Source organism: Nylanderia fulva, unplaced genomic scaffold (assembly GCF_048542155.1).
Source record: "Nylanderia fulva isolate GAGA-0341 unplaced genomic scaffold, ASM4854215v1 Scaffold841, whole genome shotgun sequence".
NCBI classification, from domain to species: Eukaryota; Metazoa; Arthropoda; class Insecta; order Hymenoptera; family Formicidae; genus Nylanderia; species Nylanderia fulva.
The window spans coordinates 1-19,656 of record NW_028190963.1 but is presented as its reverse complement, the minus strand read 5'-3'; the positions used below and the strand labels follow the sequence as shown (position 1 = coordinate 19,656).

The 19,656-nt window shown below is 42.1% G+C and overlaps 4 protein-coding genes across 4 annotated transcripts; 3 read left to right on the top strand and 1 right to left on the bottom strand.

Annotated features, from left to right (window-relative positions):
* Positions 1 to 5,918: 5,918 nt before the first annotated feature.
* LOC146719835 (uncharacterized) lies at positions 5,919 to 7,037 on the top strand. Its single transcript, XM_085489463.1, has one exon. The coding sequence runs from the start codon at positions 5,937 to 5,939 to the stop codon at positions 7,035 to 7,037; it is 1,101 nt and encodes a 366-aa protein (XP_085345589.1). The 5' UTR covers positions 5,919 to 5,936.
* Positions 7,038 to 11,914: 4,877 nt separating this feature from the next.
* Positions 11,915 to 13,003, bottom strand: LOC146719834 (uncharacterized). The gene is made up of 2 exons (XM_085489465.1): positions 12,781 to 13,003; positions 11,915 to 12,587 (listed from the first exon to the last, which is right to left on the bottom strand). The coding sequence occupies exons 1-2, from the start codon at positions 13,001 to 13,003 to the stop codon at positions 11,923 to 11,925; spliced, it is 888 nt and encodes a 295-aa protein (XP_085345591.1). The 3' UTR covers positions 11,915 to 11,922.
* Positions 13,004 to 15,058: 2,055 nt separating this feature from the next.
* Positions 15,059 to 16,123, top strand: LOC146719833 (uncharacterized). Its single transcript, XM_085489464.1, has one exon. It carries the CDS (start codon positions 15,059 to 15,061, stop codon positions 16,121 to 16,123), a length of 1,065 nt encoding a protein of 354 aa, XP_085345590.1.
* Positions 16,124 to 16,162: 39 nt separating this feature from the next.
* Positions 16,163 to 18,991, top strand: LOC146719832 (uncharacterized). The gene has a single exon (XM_085489462.1). The coding sequence runs from the start codon at positions 16,163 to 16,165 to the stop codon at positions 18,989 to 18,991; it is 2,829 nt and encodes a 942-aa protein (XP_085345588.1).
* The last annotated feature ends 665 nt before the right edge of the window (positions 18,992 to 19,656 follow it).

The window sequence follows — 19,656 nt, the reverse complement described above, 5'->3', positions numbered from 1 at the left end:
AAAAATACCTCTTTTAAACCCCCAAAAAATTTTTAAGATTTTTTACCGAAAAAAATCAAATTTTTGTGAGGGGGGGGGAAATTTTTCATAAAAATTTTTTTTTTTTAAGGGGTCTCATATATTTTTTGGGGGAAAAAAAAGGGGACATAAAAAATTTTTTTTTTCAAAAAACCTGTGCTGTTTTGGGGGTGAAAATTTTTCCCTTATGTAATAATGTACGGAAAAAAAGTTTAATTTGTTCCCCAAATGTTTAAATTTTTAAAAAGGGGTAAAAAGGGGTTTTAAACTATTTATTTAAAAAAATTTTTTTTTAAAAAAAGGTTTTTAAAAAATAATTTTTTTTAGAAATAAAAATTTAAAAAATTTTTTGAATAAAATATTGGGTTTTATTTTTTTTTAAAAATGAATAAAAGGGTTTTTTTTTATGAAGAAAAAAAAATTTTATTTTTTAAAAATTTTTCCCCTTTAAAATTTTCCCTTTTTTTTTTCCCAAAATAAAAAAAAAAGTACCCGAACAGGTTTTCCCCCCGCTTTAAAAAAATGGTACCAAGCATGTAATCTTCTTTTCTTTTCCCCAAAAAAAATAATATCCCAAAAATGATGAAAAGTTTTTAGAAAATGAATTCTTCCCCAAAAATTTTTTTCATCTTTTGTTCCCCCCGAAATATCCTGTTAAATAGAAAAAAAATTTTTTTTCAATTTTTATTTTCCCCGAAAAAAAGTTATCTTTAAATTTTTAATTTTTTTTTAAAAATTATTTCAATTTTTTTTTTAAATTTTTATATTAAAATTAAAAATTTTAAAAAAGTATAAAAAATTTAAACAAAAAATAAAAACCCAAAAAATATATAGAAAATTAATTAAAAAAAAAAACCCCAAAATTTGAAAAGAGCAAAAAAAAAACTGTGAAAAATTTTTTTTTATTTTTTTTAAAAATAAAAAAAAATTTTTTTGGTGTAAATGAAATTTTTTTTTTACTAATAAAAATTTTAAATTTTTGTAACATTAATATTTTAAAAAATATTATAGTATAAAAAAAAAAAATTTTAAAAAATATTAAGTTTTTTAATAAAATTTGGGGTTTTTTTGGGGGAAAAAATAAAATGGGGAAAAAAAAATAAAAAAAAGTAAAAATTATGTTTTTTTTTAAAAAAAGGGGAGGGGGAAAAAATTAAATAAGTCTTTGCGATTTTTCCCAAATTTTTGTATTTTAAATTCACCCAACCATATTTTTAAAAGGGAATAAAAAAAAAAAATTTTTTTTTTCCCTTGACACGCCCCCCAAATTTTGAGGGGTTTAAAATTTTTAAAAATGGGGGGGATTTTTTTTTAAAAAAAAAGGTTGGGGGAAAGGTTTTTAAATTTTTTAAAAATTTTTTAAAATTTTTTGTATCGACAAATTTTTCGCTTTTTAGAATAAAAAAATTTTTTTGGGTTTTTTTTTTTATGAGACCCCCAATTTTCTCCCTCGGCCCAAAAATTCACTGTTTGTGAGTAAAAAAGGGGGTTTTTTCCCCCCCGCAAAAAAAATTTTTTTTCCCCCCAAATAAAAAAAAAATTTTGTTAATTTTTTTTTAAAAAAAAAAAAGGGAAAAAAATATAAAAAAAAGGGGGGAAAAAGGGGGAAAAATTGGGTTTTTTAAAACCCCAAAAAAAAAAAAAAAGGGGCAAAAAAAAAAAGGGACCCAAAAATTTTAAAAGGGGAAAAAAAAAAAAAATTTTAACAAAAAAAAAAAGGATTTTTTTTAAAACCCCCCGGGGCCCCCTTTTTTTAAAATAGGGGGGAAGGGGCCCCAAAAAATTGGGGAGGGGATTTAAAAAAAATAAAAAGGGAAAGAAAAAAAAAAAAAGGAAAAAGGGGAAAAGGGAAAAAAAAAAAAAAAGGGGAAAAAAAAAAAAAAGGGGGGGAAAAGGGGGGGAAAAAAAAAAAAAAGAAAAAGGGGGAAAAGAGAAAGAAAAAAAAAAAAAAAAAAAAAAAAAAAATTTAAAAAGGAAAAAAAAAGGGAAAAAAAAAGGGCCCAAAAAGGGGAAAAAGAAAAAAAAAAAAGGGGGGCAAAAAGAAAAAAAAAAAAAAAAAGAAAAAAAAAAAAAAAAAAAAACCCCAAATCAAAAAAAAAAATTAAAAAAAAAAAAAAGGGGAGTTTTGAAAAAAGAAAACGGATAAAAAAAAAAAATTTTTTTTAAAAAAAAAGGGGGTTTTTCCCCTAGGTAAAGAAATAAAATTTTAAAGGGGTTATATAAAAAAAAAAAGGGGGAAAATATCGGAATTGGAAAAAAAAAAAAATTTTTTTTAAAAAAAATTTTTTAAAAAAGGTTGGAAAAAAAAAAAGGGGAATTTTAAAAACTTTTATTTCAAAATTTTTATTTGGGTCCCAAATTTTATTAATATGGGGGGTTTCCCCGAGGGGCCCCCCAAACTCCAAAAAAATTTAAAATTTGGAAATATTTTAACTTTTGGGGGTTTTTAAAAAAAGGGTTTTCCCGGGTTTTTCCGGTCGGGGAAAAAAAAATTTAAAAGATCAAAAGGTGAAAAAAATAAAAAGTAAAGCCGGGGGAAAAAAAAAACGTTCAAAAAAAACCCCCCTTTTTTAAAAAAAAAATATATTTTTTGCAGGACGTATAAAAATTTTTAAAAAAACCCAAAAAAAAAAATTTTAAAATGCCCACATTCGGTATTTGTGATTAAACCCCCCCAAAATTTAAAAGGTTCGTCGAAAAATTTTAAAAAAAAAAAAAAAAAACCTTTTTTTTTAATTTTTCCCCCCGCAATTATCCCCAAAAATTTTGGGGACGTTTTTGTTTTTGGGTTTTGCGAGTTCCCGAAAAAACCCCGGGCTGCTTTGGGAAAAAACCCTTTTAAAACGGGGGGGGAAACCCCTTTAACGTTAAAAAAAAAAAAACCTTTTTTTTTTACTTATAGGGCCTTTCCCTTCGGTTTTTAATTTTTTTTTACCCCGGGGCCCCCTTTTCAAAAAAACCCCCCAAAAAACGCTATATTTCCCCCCCGTTTTTCTTCGAGATTCCCCCCTCAGCGCTTTTTTTTTTTTTTTTGGGCCCCCGTTTATTTTCTAAAAAGTTTTTTTCTGAGAAAAAAAAAAATTTCGCCATTTCGTTATTTTTTTATAATTTCTCGGGAAAATTTTTTTAAAAATTTTTCCCCGGGTTTTTAAAGGGGAAAAGAAAAAAAAAACCCCCCAAAGGCCCCCCGGGTTTTTCCCCCGCCAAAGTATTAAAAATTTTGGGAAAATTTTGGTCCCCCCCAAGCCGCGTTTCCTTTTGGGGGGGTTTTTTCCCCCAAAAAAATTTTTCCCCCCAACTTTGGCTTTTAAAAATCTATTAAAGGGTTTTAAAACCGCCCTTTCCCCGGGGGTGTGTTTTCGGCTAAAAAAATTTGTTCGATCGCGGGGGGTTTTTAAAAAATTCGTAAAGGGGGTTTCGGAAAAAAAAAAACGTTCCCCGAGGGGATAAATTTTTTTTTGGGCCCCATATAATAAAAAAATTTTTTGGGCCGGGGCCCCCCCTTTTTTACTTCCCCCGCTTTGTAGTTGGGGGGGGGGAAAAAACCCCAAAAAAAATTATTAAAACGCGTCGTTTACCAGCCCAAATAAACCCAAAAACCTTTTTTTGGGGGTTTTTTCGGGGGGCCCCCATATGATCGACACCCGGGTTTAAAAAAAGGGAACCCCTTTCCCTTTCAGAAAAATTTAAAAAAAAAATCCCCCCCCCCTTTTCCCAATGAGGGAAAAAGGAAAAAAAAAAAAAAAATAAAAAACTTTTTAAAGCAGTTTTTTTAATTTTCTTGCCCCTTTTCGCGTTTGGGGGAAAAAAACCAAAAAATTTTTGAAAACCCCCAAAAAAATTTTTTCGAACCCCAGGGGGCCCAAGGGGTTTCCCCATAAAAAATTTAAAAATGACGTTCGTTTTCCTTTAGACCGGGGAAAACAAAAAAAAAAAAATTTTTGGGGTTTTTAAACCCCCCGCCCATTTAAAAAAATTTTTTTTTTTTTTCCCCCCAAAATTTTTTTTTTTCCCCCTTTTTTTTTTTTTAAAAAAAATTTTTAAATTTTTTTAAAAAAAAAAATTTTCCCCCCCCCTTTTTTTTTTTTTCCCCCCCTTTTTTAAATTTAAAAAATTTTTTTTTAAAAGGTTTTTTTTCCCCGGAAAAAAAACCCCCCAAAAAAGGGTTTTAAAAAAAGGGGGGGGGGGGGGTTTTTTTTTTTTTAAAAAAACCTTTTTTTTTTTTGGGGGGGGGGGGGGGGTTTTTTTTTTAAAAAAAAAAAAAGGGCCAAAAATTTTTAAAAAAAAAATTTTTTTTTTTTTTTTGGGCCCCCCGGGGGTTTTTTTTAAAAAAAAGGGGAAGGGGTTTTTTTTTTCCCCGGGGTTTTTTTTTTTAAAAAAAGGGGGGAAAAAAAAAAAGGGGGGTTTTAAAAAAAAGGGGGGGGGGGGGGCCGGGGGGGGAAAAAAGGGGGGAAAAAGGGGGGGGGAAAAAAAAAACCCGGGGGGTTTTAAAAAAATTTTTTAAACGGGTTTTAAAAAAAAACCCCAAAAACCAAAAAAAAAAAAAAACCCCCCCAAAAAATTTTACGTCCTTCACGTTCCGCGGCACCGGATAATTGATCACGGACGCGATATTCTCATCGCTCGGCCGTATACCGTGTCTACTCACGCAGTATTTTAAGTATTTAATTTTCGTCTGAGCGAAGTGACATTTATCGAGACGAAACTTTAACCGATTCCTACCCGCTGTTTCGAATACTCTTGACAAAATTTCGATATGCTCGTCTATATCTTTCGTCGCGATCAGTAGGTCATCGAGGTAAATGATTATTTTATTTTTGCGGATCAACGACTCGAAAACCGTATGCACGAAGTGCTGGAAAACGCGCGGGGCATTAGCCAAATGGAAAGGCATGCGCGAATACTCGAATTGTTTGAGAGGCGACTCGAACGATGTATATTTCACGGATGCCTCGTGCATTTTTACGTGATAAAAACCGTCCCGAAGATCCAAAATCGAAAAATATATGTTTTGCCTTGCAACCGATCGATGTTGTCGTCTATCAACTCCGTCGGAACATTATCGCGTACAGTAATTTTGTTAAGTTCACTGTAGTAGGTATACTATGGGGGTTCTAACTCAGGGGCAATGAGGGGGGTGCGGGGCAGGGGGGGAATCGGTGGCGAGGGGGGTGACGTCACGCGGGGGGGAGGGGGTCTTATCAGTAGATAAGCTTATCTTTGTTTATAAACATATCAGATAACCTGATAAGGGGATCATGTTACCTGATAAGGGGATCATGTTACCTGATATATTTATAAACAAGATAAGATAAGGGGATCATGTTACCTGATATATTTATAAACAAGATAAGATAAGGGGATCATGTTACTTGATATGTTCATAAACAAGATAAGATAAGATAAGCGGCGTCTTTGAGCGGTATCAAAGTTTTCATAAATTTTCTCCGAAGATAAGATAAAAATTCTGCGAATGGCTGCCGCATTTCGAGCGCCGACAATCGGATATCTAAGTTTTCTCCGAAGATAAAATAATTCTGCGAATTACTAAGAACAAAAGGTTTGCCGACAATCAAGCGGGTTGATCCGTACAGGTTGCGACATGTCAATCCGATCCGGCGTGTCAATCCAGGCTTGGATCCGACGGGGTGAAATTTATCTATGTATTTCTAAGAATTATCAGCGATAGCTAAATTTTCTCCGAAGATATCACACACATATTTCTCGCGAATTAAACAAGTGCATCATCATCCCCACGAACAAAGCGATGATTGGGATATATAATGAGGACCGATGCAGCTGCCGGACCATAGTACCACTGGCGAGCGCACGCTTCATTCGAGGTGCAAGAAAAAAAGTTTAGTGTGCAAAGAAGTTTTTTTTGTAATAAGTGTGAAAAAGTGAATTTTTTACAAAAAATGGAGAACGTTGAGCGCGACCTGTTGGAGCGTTCCCGCCAAGTTGCTAACTTGGGCGAATATTTCGGATGGCTGCAAGAGTGCGAAGAATTTATCGAAGAGCTGGAAGAACGCAGCCGTGCCAAGCGTCCGCGTCTCTCGATTGGACATAGACAATCTCTGGTGGCGAGAATAGCGCGACTCGAGGGTGCAAAGGTGCGCTTGCAGAGACGGTATGTCGGTGAATCCATGCCTAGTGGCGGCGGATTCAGTGGCGGCGGCAATAACGCGCAAAGACTAGTTTGGCGCGAAATCGATACGGCGTTCGATAGCCGTATACTGACCGGCGCGGTAATTAACGCAGACCACATCGAACCGCGTCAGTTTTTGGAAAATGCCGCAGACATTGTAGTCGAGAACGTGGAGAATGTGCTGCAGAGACACATCAGTGTAAAAGTGAACACTGTTTTCAACGGTGAATTTGTGTCCGATGACAAGCGCGCCAATAAAAGTAGTAACACGAGAAACTTTGAACTCTTTCGCACGTCCGATGTACGCGAGTGGTACGAGCGCCGCGTAATCGAGCCCACGCTAGCATCGCTAGAAGAGTTCCAGGAACGCGATAGCGGCTGGGCATTGTCGCGGATAATAGATTTGACAGTGAATGTAAATAAGTACAATCCAATGCGCGCGGGATGTCATGTCAAATTACCGCAAAAAATTATGGCAAAGAGAGCGGTGGTTAATGTGCAATCAGCGGACAATGCGTGTTTCGCATGGTCGGTGGTGGCCGCTCTGTACCCCGCTGAAAGACATATGGAACGAGAATCCTCCTATCCGCATTACACAACAGTGCTGAATCTCCAAAACATTGAGTTTCCAGTGACTGTGAATCAAATTAAAAAGTTTGAACTTGCAAACGACATCTCCGTGAATGTGTACATCATTGAGAACGAGAACATCGTCCCGTTGCGTCTTTCGGAAAAAAAGAAGGACAGGCACGTCAATCTGCTGTACGTGGAGGACGAACACGGGCATTTCGCGTGCATAAAAAATCTGTCTCGTCTCGTGAGCTCGCAACTGAACAAACACAAATGTAGAAAATTTATTTGCGATCGGTAAGTATATAGTAAACTTAAATTATATTTAAAATATTTCTAATTAAATTTTTTTATTTTTTATTTTTTTTTTTTACAGATGCCTACATTATTTCTATTCTGAGGACCAGTTGCAGGCGCATACGGAAGATTGCGGGAAACTGAACGACTGCGCTATCCGGCTGCCGAGCGACAAGGACAAGTGGCTCAGCTTCGACAACTACACGAGGAAGGAGCGGCTGCCGTTTGTAGTGTACGCCGATCTCGAGTGTGTTTTGGCAAAGACCGAAGATGCCAAAAATCATCAACACCATCAAGTGTTCAGCATCGCATACTATGTACAGTGTTCGTACGACAGTTCGTTGTCCGCGTACAATTCCCGCCGTAGTGTCGATTGCGTCGCATGGTTCGCCGAACAGCTTAAAAATTTAGCAATCCGCGTAAAAAATATTTTAACGACCAATGTCCCCATGGTAAATTTAACGCCTGACGAGTGGTTAAAATTTCGCACCGCGACGCATTGTCACATTTGTGAGAAACCGTTTGACGAAGACGATACACGCGTCCGCGATCATTGCCACCTCACCGGGCGGTACAGGGGTCCCGCGCATTCAAATTGTAACTTAAATTACAAAGAATCATTTTGTATCCCTATAGTCTTTCACAATCTGTCTGGCTACGACGCACATTTTATTATCGAGGACATAGCCACAGCGTTCGAAGGGGAAATCGAATTACTGCCGATAACAAAGGAAAAATACATTTCATTCTCGAAGACTGTTAGATTGACACAAGATAATAATTCGAAAAATTATATCAAATTACGTTTCATAGACTCATATAAATTTCTCAGTGCTAGTCTCGACAAATTAGCGTCATTTTTGGATAAAGAAAAACTAAAAATTTTTTACATTCGGAATATCAAAATTTAACTAGTGAAAAATTCAATTTATTGACACGGAAGGGCGTCTTTCCGTACGAATACATTGACTGCGTGGACAGATTACAAGACACACGTTTACCGCCGCGCGACTCATTTTACAGTTCCTTAACCGGCGACCCAGTATCCGAGAGTGATTACGCGCACGCCGAGACCGTCTGGAGCCGATTTTCCCTTCGAACGCTAGGCGAATATAGCGATTTATATTTAAAAATTGATGTCTTGTTATTGGCCGATATATTTGAGAATTTTCGCGATAGTTGTATAAAAAGTTACGGACTCGATCCCGCGTATTATTATACTCTCCCCGGATATACATGGGACGCCATGTTAAAACATACGAATATAAAATTTGAATTATTAACAGACATTGACATGGTAATGTTTGTCGAACGAGGTGTACGCGGCGGCCTTAGTCAATGTTCAGGCCGATACGCACAGGCTAATAACAAGTACATGCAATCGTACGACCCATCGAAACCCTCATCGTACCTCATGTATTTCGATGTAAATAATTTGTACGGATGGGCAATGTGTCAACCATTGCCATATGCCGATTTTCGGTGGGTCGACGATATATCGAATTTTGACGTATCATCTATCGCGTTCGATTTGCCTATAGGCTATGTTCTCGAAGTAGATTTAGAGTATCCGCGGCATCTTCATGACGCGCACATTGACCTACCGTTTTGCCCGACGCGCGATAAGCCGCCCGGCAAGCGGGAGTATAAACTCCTCGCAACGCTTTACGATAAGAAGCGCTACGTAATACACTATCGTAATCTACAGCAGTGCACGCGCCACGGGCTACGCATAACAAAAATATATCGCATACTACAATTCACGCAGTCAGCGTGGCTTCAAAAATACATCGAACTCAACACACAGTTTAGAACACGAGCGAAAAACGATTTTGAAAAAAATTTATATAAATTGATGAATAATGCGGTATTTGGCAAGACGATGGAAAATGTGCGCAATCATGTGGATGTAAAATTATTAACAAAATGGGATGGACGGTACGGTGCGGAGGCAATGATCGCTAAACCAAATTTTCATAGTACTAGCATATTTTCGGAAAAATTAGTTGCCATAGAATTACGCAAACTCGAAGTTAAAATCTACAAACCAATCTACGTCGGCATGTGCATACTCGACGTATCAAAAGTATGTCTTTATGAATTTCACCACGAATACATGTCACCGCTCTATCGTGACAATTGTAGAGTAATGTACACCGACACGGATAGTTTAATATATCAAATTAAATGTCAAGATGTCTATGAAAATTTGAAACGCGATATCGCTCGATTCGATACCAGCGATTACGCCGCGAATAATGCGTACGGTATACCACTCGCGAATAAAAAGGTGCCGGGTCTGATGAAAGATGAGAATAACGGCGCGATAATGACCGAATTCGTCGGGCTTAGAGCAAAAATGTATGCTTTGCGGGTGGATGGTAAAAAGGACACTAAAAAGGCAAAAGGTGTCAAAAGTAACGTCGTAGCGCGTAGTATAACATTCGACGATTATACGCGTTGCCTTAATGACGAAATTGAAATGACGCGTCAGCAGTCATGCATAAGATCGAAATTGCATAAAGTGTATACCATCAGCGAGACGAAAATTGCTCTAAGTCCTTACGATGACAAATGGTATGTCGTACCTGAGTCGACCGACACCTTGCCGTGGGGACATTATCGAATACTATTGTAAATAAATTATATTGTAAGGACGTATTAATGAGAATTATATATTTTTTGTTATATATTTCATATATTTCATATATGTTATACAATATATATTATGTCTTGCGATAATCCTCGAGTAGATATGTTACGGGATTAGTATGCTGCATTTTAACAATCTTAAACACCTCGGTTGTCCAATTTGGCGTGTATCCCTTCTCGAAAAGTTGTTTGTACTTGCTGACGCGTACCTGATCACCTACTTTGAACTTTGCCGGGCCCGCGATTTTTACACGATTGTACACGGTAGCCAAGAGTCTTTCGGCGATCGCGGGGGTAACGTCGGCGGGTCGCATACCAATCGTTCGATGCTTGCGTCCGTTGTAATCTGATACGAGTCGTGGCAGCATGTCGAACCACTTGTAAGTACCATTCAGCGTAAACATCTTCCACATGTCGTTCTTTAGCGTGCGATTGAATCGTTCGACGACCGACGCCTTCAATATCGAATATGTAGAATAGTGATTAATGTCATGTCTTCGCATAAGTCGTTGCACATCGGCGTTGTAAAATTCCTTTCCGTTATCGGTTTGCATGTTTTTCGGGCATCTCTTGCTATCCCGAATTATCTTGGCGATTGCGTCAGCTGTCTCGCTTCCTCCTTTACTCTTGAGTGGTACAGCCCACGCATACTTGCTCAACACATCGATGATGGTGAGTATGTAGTGGTAACCTCTGTTGAAACGGGAGTATGGGCGCATCTCGACAATGTCGGCTTGCCACAAATCATCGTATCCTCGCACTATGACATGTCTTCGAGGGAAATTTTTTCTCGCTGACGCGTGCAACTCGTTTACCAACTGCCGTCTCTCCAAACTATGTTGCTCGTTGTTATTTTCACTATTCATTCTCGTTCTTTCGGGTTCTTTCGGGTTCGTGCCTCGTTGTTTCGGGTTTTTTCAGGTTCTTTTGCGTTCGTGCCTCGTTCTTTCGGGTTTGTGCCTCGTTGTTTCGGGTTTTTTCGGGTTCTTTCGGGTTCGTGCCTTGTTCTTTTGGGTTCTTTCGGGTTCGTTGTTTCGGGTTTTTTCAGGTTCTTTTGCGTTTGTGCCTCGTTCTTTCGGGTTCTTTCGGGTTCGTGCCTCGTTGTTTCGGGTTTTTTCGGGTTTTTTCGGGTTCGTGCCTTGTTCTTTTGGGTTCTTTCGGGTTCGTTGTTTCGGGTTTTTTCGGGTTAAATTCTCGTTGTTTCGGGTTCTTTCGGGTTCGCGCCTCGTTCTTTTGCGTTCTTTCGGGTTCGTTGTTTTGGGTTAAATTCTCGTTCTTTTGGGTTAAATTCTCGTTGTTTCGGGTTCGTGCCTTGTTCTTTTGGGTTCTTTCGGGTTAAATTCTCGTTCTTTCGGGTTCTTTCGGGTTCGTGCCTCGTTGTTTCGGGTTAAATTCTCGTTGTTTCGGTGTTCTTTCGGGTTCTTTCGCGTTCGTTCACTCACGTCCTTGGCCCATTCGAAAATCGTTCCTGACTCGATCACAGCCTCGTCCCAAGTCGTTTCTGATACGTTCGTAGCCCGCCTTGGCCCGTTCGCAGCCGTCCCTGACTTGTTCGCAACCCTTACTGAGTTGTTGATAGCCTTTTATGTAACCTTTAAGGACTTGTTCGTAGCCTCGTTCGCAACCCTGTTTGACATGATCGTAACCTCGATCGTAGCGGTCGCGTTCACCACCGTTTCCAGGTCGTTCATTGCTGCTTCCGGGTCGTTCACTGCTGCTTCCAGGTCGGTCACTGATACCACTCATTGTTGTTTGGTAGCACGTCGATCGTAACCACTCGAGAATCCCTTCTTCTAGACGTTTGTTTGATAGACGTTTCCGAGCCAACCGCTCATTAGATGTCTGAGGTAGTGTTTGGCGCACGCAGAAGCTCTTTTATCGCAGTTTCCAACGCTCGTACATCCTTCTCTAACGCAGCCAGCTTCTCATCTGACTCTTTCTGTTGGATCATCAATGTTTTAAAGCACTCTTCCAGGTACAATTTGTTGACGACATCGGGATCCGCCGCAGGTTGCGCTACACGGCGAATCTTGCGCGATCTCGCGTCATAATCTGTAGCGACGCGATGCAGAGCGTTTTTGCGCACGCATTTTCTAATCAATCTATACCATTGATCGTTTGTGCCAGGGGTTGCATCATTTCTCCTCTCGAATAATCCAAATTTATTGATAGACATTTTTTTTCAATGCTTTGTATAGTGTCACACGATGAACTGAATAGATTGTCGGGAACCTTGTTTAATTTATAATAATGCCCGCTTCCCGCAGTTCCTCGATAATCGACAAGATCTCGTTGTCATGCGCGTTGTTGCCAGCTTGGTGCGAAGCATCGAGCAATCGTAGGCGATCCACTAGCTCGTTGGGGTCGTCCCAGTGCACGTAATCAATCTTATTGTTGGTTAGCGTCATAGCGCGTGGCATTCCCATGCCACATTTTGGGTCGTCCGATTCCACCCGCGTCAACGGTGCGATTATATATTTGTACTTGTCCCCCTTGCTACTCTTCACACGGCCTTGCACATCAAAATTGCGTTTATGCGCATTTGTCGCCAATAATATATGTTTGTATTTTTGCAAATCATCCTCCTGGTAATCAGGTCTTTTCTTGAAGATCAACTCGTACAATCCGGGCGTTCCAATATACCGCGTGTCGCCTATGATTATATTGTCATCTTTGTCAATCGCGAATCGCTTGTTTCCAATGCGCATTTCATTTTCGCCGAAGTAAACTCCGTATACATTATCAATTTCTTTCTTCTCATCAGCACCGAGGAGAGCGTCCATATACTTTTGTCCTAATGACCCCCAATCCTTTCGCATCATTTGTCGACCTTCCGACGATCTTAACCAGTGTCGAAGGGATATTTCGGGCGGGTTACGCGTGGTTTCGAAAACATTTTCGTCTACGAGTGTTTTGGGTATCACAGGTTGTGCGTTTTTCGGTGTAAAGATTATCGGCAGTGAAGCGTCCAATGGCTTCGAAATATCATTATTTTCTTTTTTTCAATTCCTCCTCCTCCTCTTTATATCGCTTGATAGTTTTATGTTTTCTTTTTTTCGGTGTCTCCCCCTCATACTGTGTCTCGATCTTCACACCGTTGTCGTCGTCGTCGTCGGTGTTAGGCTCGTTTTTCACCAAAATCGTCGCGTTGTCGACAATCTTTTGTAGCGGCTCGATAATAGGTTTAAAGTGAGTCTTGACAGCGATATCATCATCGATCTTTCCGGTCTTCAGAGCGCGGTGTTTCTTGCGGATCGATTCAGCCGTCTTCGCAATCTCCATGGCAACCTTTTCACGCTCGCGAATATTATCAGCCATGTCGGCAGCACTCTCTAGAGTTTCTCTCGACTGGGAGGATTGTTGGTGACGACTAATGGCTCTGCGGTATCGCGAACTCGTTAAATCCTTTTCTGTATCGCCCGTTCGTGAGCGAGCTGTCCTTGTCTATCACTAGAAATCCATACTTTTGCTGCCAACAAGTACGACATAACTCACTGTGTTGACGCATGTTATAAATTTGTATAATCAATAGACTCTTATATTAATCGCTCGTATATCAACGGAAAGGTTCGATCGTTCGAACCGACACACGACAACATTATCGACCTTGTTCACCATCCCATGTGATAAGAGTCACGCTGTCACGTGTACATTTTATTTACTCCTATTCTTTCGTCGCTCCGATTCGCCGAAACAAACATCCGATCCCGAGAAAGAGGGGATTCCGTGACGAAAACTCGGAACGCTCCCGAAAACCGAGAATCAGATCTCTGCGAACCGTGCTATCGATCAGCTGCAAATACAAGTAAACATATATTCGTTGCTGTAATCACTTCCCTCTCGGAGCGAGCCTTCACGAGGCTGTATAAGCCACCAGTCGATCAACAATAAGTTGAATTAGAGCGACGCCGTCGCGCCTACTGATATCGACAACATTTTTTGGTCCTTCGAGCCGGATCGCTAACGAGAGAAGACGACAAGTCGTGAAGTACATCATCCAATTACATTTTGGCTGACTTTGATCACGACCTACGTTGTTTAACGCAGCAGCCGCCATTCCAATAATGGCTACCACCGCAGAGCTTTTGGAGCAACAGCTCGACCTTGTTAGATCGGTTGCAAATGCCGTATCTAATTTTAAAAAACTCGGCCACGCCAAGATGACGTCCACCGTGGCTGCAAACCGGATGGAACGCGTCAAGGAATAGTTCCGGGAGATTCGCGTCAACAACGCCAAGCTGTTAGTCCTCGCCGAGGCCGCTACGAAGACCACGCATCGATACTTCACCGAGGAGCTGTATCAACAAGCCGAGGTCCAGATGGATGCTGCCCTTGACTACCTGGCCGAATTTGCCATACCTCCCATTGCCGCCCCGCACATCAACATCATGGACGCTTCGAACGCAAGTACCGATTATCATCATGGTCCGCGCCCGGTCTCGCGTTTACCGCGAATCGAATTACCGAAATTTGACGGCTCTTTCGAGCGATGGGAAACGTTCCGCGATAGATTTAAAGCAATGGTAATTGACGATCCGATTTTAACAAATGTAAAACGCCTGCATTACTTATGTTCAATCGTTACCGGAACGGCCAGCACTTCGCTGAGTCACTTAGCAGTCACCGATGCGAATTTCGAAGTCGCGTGGCAAATCTTATCGTCGCGCTTTGAAAATCAACGTCGAATCGTCAACTCCCATCTTCAAATTTTATTCTCGTTACCGTCGGCAACGCATGAAACCGCGAAAGAGTTGCAGACTCTGCGTGACACCACCAATACCACCGTACAAGCGCTGAAAAATCTAAAACGTCCCGTCGATACGTGGGACGATGTTCTCGTGTTTCTCGTTTCGCAAAAACTCGACAAAGCTTCGAGAAAAGCGTGGGAATTAAAAATGAGCGAATCGCAAAATTTACCGTCCTATTCTCAACTCGACAAATTTTTAGAGTCTCGCATTCGCGCGTTCGAAGTTATCGCCCCGACGAAAAACATCGAGTCAGCCGAGACTACCTCGTCAAAAATTAAATCGGCCAAATCCGTAGCATCACATACAACTGGCCGTGAAGTTCGAATGCCCGGTCTGTAAGGGCCATCATCGTTTATTTCAATGTACACAATTTGCCGCTTATACGCCGGAGCGCCGTTTCGAATTTATTAAATCGAACCGCCGTTGTTATAATTGTTTCGCGGCAAACCATGCGTTAAAGGATTGCACCAACGAGCATCGTTGTCGAGAATGTAAGCAAAAGCATCACACTCTCCTTCACCTTGGAAACCACGCAAAGTTACCGTATGCTGAATCGTCACATTCAAAAGAAGAGACGAAAAAAGACCAAGACAAAAACGTTGTCGCTCTTACCCTAACACGTTCAATGCCAGCTATTCCCGCCGTTCTGCTCGCTACAGCGCGCGTCCGCGTACATTCCGCGCACGGTCGCTTCATTCCCGCTCGCGCGCTTATCGATCCAGGATCGGCTGTGACACTCATTACAGAGAATCTTGCGCAATTACTCCGTCTTCCTCGAGTAAAGCAAAATTTAAGCGTTACTGGCGTTGGTCAAACAAAAACTTCCGCACGCTACGCAGCAAATATCAAAATTAGTCCCGTCAAAAGTAACAATCCCGCGTATTTGACGACGGCTTTAATATTGTGTTCCCTCGCGGAATACGTGCCACCTCCCGTTGCGTCTCACACTAAGTGGACGCACCTCGACGCCCTCGAATTAGCCGATCCTGATTTCCTGAGTCCTACGCCAATCGATATAATAATTGGAGCCGATATGTATGGAAATATTCATCGCGACGGTTCACACAAGGGAACACCACACGAACCGTTCACGCAGAATACCGCGTTCGGCTGGATTCTCTCGGGTCCTACCGTCGAAACCTGCCCCCGCAATTCCGTACCCGCATATCATACTAACATTTCACCTAATCTTGAGCATACCTTAAAACAGTTCTGGGAACTCGAAGATATCCCAGCCCGCGTTCATCCGAGTCCGGAAGACACCCAATGTGAGGAGCATTTTGTGACGACTCACTACCGCACCATGGAAGGACGCTACGTCGTGCGTCTTCCCTTTAGAAATGGCCCGCCTCGCGACCTTGGAGACTCTCGATTCGCCGCGTTGAAGAGCCTCGAACGGCTCGAACGTCGTTTTCGAACCGACCCATCGTTAGCAACGGAATACACCGCATTCCTTACCGAGTACGCAAACCTAGGTCATATGACTAAGATAAATCCTACCGAATTTCCCGCCCAAGCTCCCGCGTACTACATTCCACACCGTGCCGTGATCCGTGAACATAGCAATACAACCCGACTTTGTGTTGTGTTTAACGCGTCGTGCAACACCGCCACCGGCAAATCATTAAATAGCGCTCTTCATGTAGGAGCAAAATTGCAAACCGATCTAGTAGCGGTCGTCCTCCAATAGCGACAACCTCGATTTGCACTATCAGCGGACATCGCCAAAATGTATAGGCAGATTTTAGTACACCCTCTCGATACGAAGTATCAATGCCTCTTATGGCGATCGTCTCCGACGGCTCAGGTCGACGAATACCGACTTCTTACCGTCACTTACGGCACCGCCGCTGCCCCATTCTTGGCCTTGCGAGTCTTACGGCAATTAGCCGAGGACGAAGGCTCACAGTTTCCGCTCGCAGTACCGGTTCTATTACAGCAAACGTACGTCGACGACTGTACTTTCGGCGCCGACGACCTTGAAACTGCCAAACAAACACGAGATCAGTTAATTTCGTTGCTATCTCGGGGCTGTTTTCGTTTGCGTAAGTGGGCGAGCAATTGCCCTACGCTCCTTGAAGACCTCGATCCTTCCGACCATGGACTCGCAACCAACAAAGATTGGCACGACCACGATTCCATTAAAATTCTCGGAGTTACCTGGAAACCGGAACACGATAACTTCACCTTTCAAGTTTCGAATTTAATAACAGTCGCGAAAACTAAGCGCGGAATATTATCAGTCATCGCGCAACTCTTCGACCCACTCGGGTGGGTAGCTCCCGTTATCGTAACCGCGAAAATTTTCCTGCAGCATCTCTGGTTGACGAAGTCTGATTGGGATGACGAGCTTCCCGCCGAGATGTTGCGCGAATGGGAAACATTTCAATTGACGTTGCCTCTCCTTGAGCAGTTAACTATTCCGCGCTGGACGCAGTATCATCCGAACAACAGAATTGAATTACACGGATTCGCAGACGCCTCCACGCGAGCGTATGCGGCAGCGCTTTACCTTTGTGTCATTTCGGGCGACGGTTGCATTACCAATACTCTGATCCTCGCTAAGTCTAAAGTCGCGCCGCTCAAAACCATTAGCGTCCCGCGTTTGGAGCTTTGCGCTGCGCTCCTACTAGCACAACTCATAGATTTCGCTCGTTCTGCTCTTCACCTTCCCGATATCGATTATTGGTGTTGGAGCGATTCCATGGTCGTCCTCGCTTGGATACGTCAAAGTCCCTCGCGGTGGAAGACGTTTGTCGCGAATAGAGTCTCAAAAATGCAACAGCTTCTTCCCAATGGAAAATGGAATCACGTGCCCACGCACGACAACCCCGCAGATTGCGCATCTCGCGGTACCGACCCTGCCTCTCTTATTAATCACCAACTTTGGTGGCACGGCCCACCATGGTTATCACATTCGTCCGATCAATGGCCAGTCATATCCGACATTCCGGCAACGCATAGTGAATTACGCGATTCAAAAGCTTGCGCGACATGCTCGGTAAACCATTGGGAGCTTGAATCCCGATTTTCCTCGTGGCCGAAATTACTGCGCGTCACCGCGTATATCCTTCGTTTCGTTCGCAACGCTCGTACCCAGACGAAAACACAATGCGATGCCTCTCACTCGCACCCGCATGCTCTCCGGTCCGATGAGCTGGTCGCCGCTCATAATTTTTGGATTCGACGGATTCAACTCAATCTATTTGCTGACGACATAGCTCGCCTAAAACAACTACGTTGCGTCTCAAAAACTAGCCCATTAGCTTCGCTTTCTCCTTACATAGACAGAGACAGCTTGTTACGCGTTCGAGGCCGATTAAAGCACGCAAGCCTGTCAGATGACGCTAAACATCCGCTAATTTTAAAATCACATCCATTGGTCCACCTCCTTATCAAACAGATTCATGTTGCGGCCCTACACGCCGGTCCGCAACTCACACTCACGCTCCTGCGACAACAGTATTGGCTAATTCGCGCTCGCGCCACTGTGCGTACCGTCCTCTACCAATGTATTGTGTGCACACGGGAGAATGCACGCGTGCCCGAACAGCTTATGGGCGACCTGCCGGATTTCCGCGTAAACCCGACTTCACGCGCCTTTAATCATACCGGCGTCGATTACGCGGGTCCGTTACTAGTGCGTACGACTAAAGGTCGTGGTCATAAAGCCCAAAAAGCTTACCTCGCAATTTTTGTATGCATGACCACGAAAGCACTGCACCTAGACGCAGTATCGGATTATACTACCGCGTCGTTCCTTGCCGCGTATCATCGTTTTACCGCACGTCGTGGCATTTCGCATGCAATGTACACCGATCACGGTACCACGTTTCAAGGTGCCGATCAAGAGCTTACGGCCTCCTTCCATGCAGCCACGCGCGATCCAGCATTTCAAAATTACATAGCTCAAGAAAATACTGCATGGCATTTCATACCTCCCGCTGCGCCGCATTTTGGAGGCCTATGGGAGGCTGCCGTACGCTCTGTGAAACATCACATTAAACGCGCTATTGAAACGCACACCTTAACGTTCAAAGAGATAACCACATTACTATGCCGTATCGAACTTTTCTTAAATTCTCGTCCCATCGCTTCCGTGTCCGACGCTTTAGACGATTATACCGCTCTGACTCCGGGTCATTTTTTGATCGGCGCATCCTTAAGCTCGATCCAGGAGCCGAGCTTACTCGAACTCGCCGAAAATCGTTTATCTCGCTGGCAACTAGTGCAGCAATTAAGCGAACGCGTCTGGAAGGCATGGAAAGATACGTATTTGAATACCTTACAACAACGCCCTAAATGGCGTTCTGTACAAACTCTAGCCACACCCGGTAGATTAGTCTTACTTCGCGATCCACTTGCCCCTCCAAGTCGATGGAAGCTTGGGCGTATAGTTAAATGCCATCCAGGCAGCGATCGGCTCGTTCGAGTCGTTACTGTTAAAACGGCTGAATCCGAGTTCAAGCGCCCCATTACAAAACTTTGTTTTTTTCCGGTCGACATCAACAATGATAGCGAACATCATTCCGCCATGGCGGGCGGCATTGGATTGTAACTGTCCGATTGAATATTGTAAATTTACGTTAAATTTTATTGACCGCAAATATTGTATTCATATCGAATGTCAATCACATTCGAGGCGGACGGTATGTTGACGCATGTCATAAATTTGTATAATCAATAGACTCTTATATTAATCGCTCGTATATCAACGGAAAGGTTCGATCGTTCGAACCGACACACGACAACATTATCGACCTTGTTCACCATCCCATGTGATAAGAGTCACGCTGTCACGTGTACATTTTATTTACTCCTATTCTTTCGTCGCTCCGATTCGCCGAAACAAACATCCGATCCCGAGAAAGAGGGGATTCCGTGACGAAAACTCGGAACGCTCCCGAAAACCGAGAATCAGATCTCTGCGAACCGTGCTATCGATCAGCTGCAAATACAAGTAAACATATATTCGTTGCTGTAATTACTTCCCTCTCGGAGCGAGCCTTCACGAGGCTGTACAAGCCACCAGTCGATCAACAATAAGTTGAATTAGAGCGACGCCGTCGCGCCTACTGATATCGACAACACACTGAAATCCTCATACGACATGTCGGTATTCACGTGATCGTTGTACACGTGCTTCAAATTGGTGGCGTCCTGTTTAAATAGGATTAGCAGGTTCGCGTTGTCGCGTATAAGATGTTTCGGTATTCCCGCGTA

What these genes read in the sequence shown, in the direction of transcription:
- LOC146719832 (XM_085489462.1), top strand. Translation starts at nt 16,163, where the DNA reads ATGTATAGGCAGATTTTAGTACACCCTCTCGATACGAAGTATCAATGC.
- LOC146719835 (XM_085489463.1), top strand. Translation starts at nt 5,937, where the DNA reads ATGGAGAACGTTGAGCGCGACCTGTTGGAGCGTTCCCGCCAAGTTGCT.
- LOC146719834 (XM_085489465.1), bottom strand. Translation starts at nt 13,003, where the DNA reads ATGGCTGATAATATTCGCGAGCGTGAAAAGGTTGCCATGGAGATTGCG. An exon ending in CGACGACGACGACGACAACG is followed by an intron (nt 12,588 to 12,780) that starts GTGTGAAGATCG and finishes AAACACTCGTAG; the next exon opens with ACGAAAATGTTTTCGAAACC.
- LOC146719833 (XM_085489464.1), top strand. Translation starts at nt 15,059, where the DNA reads ATGCCAGCTATTCCCGCCGTTCTGCTCGCTACAGCGCGCGTCCGCGTA.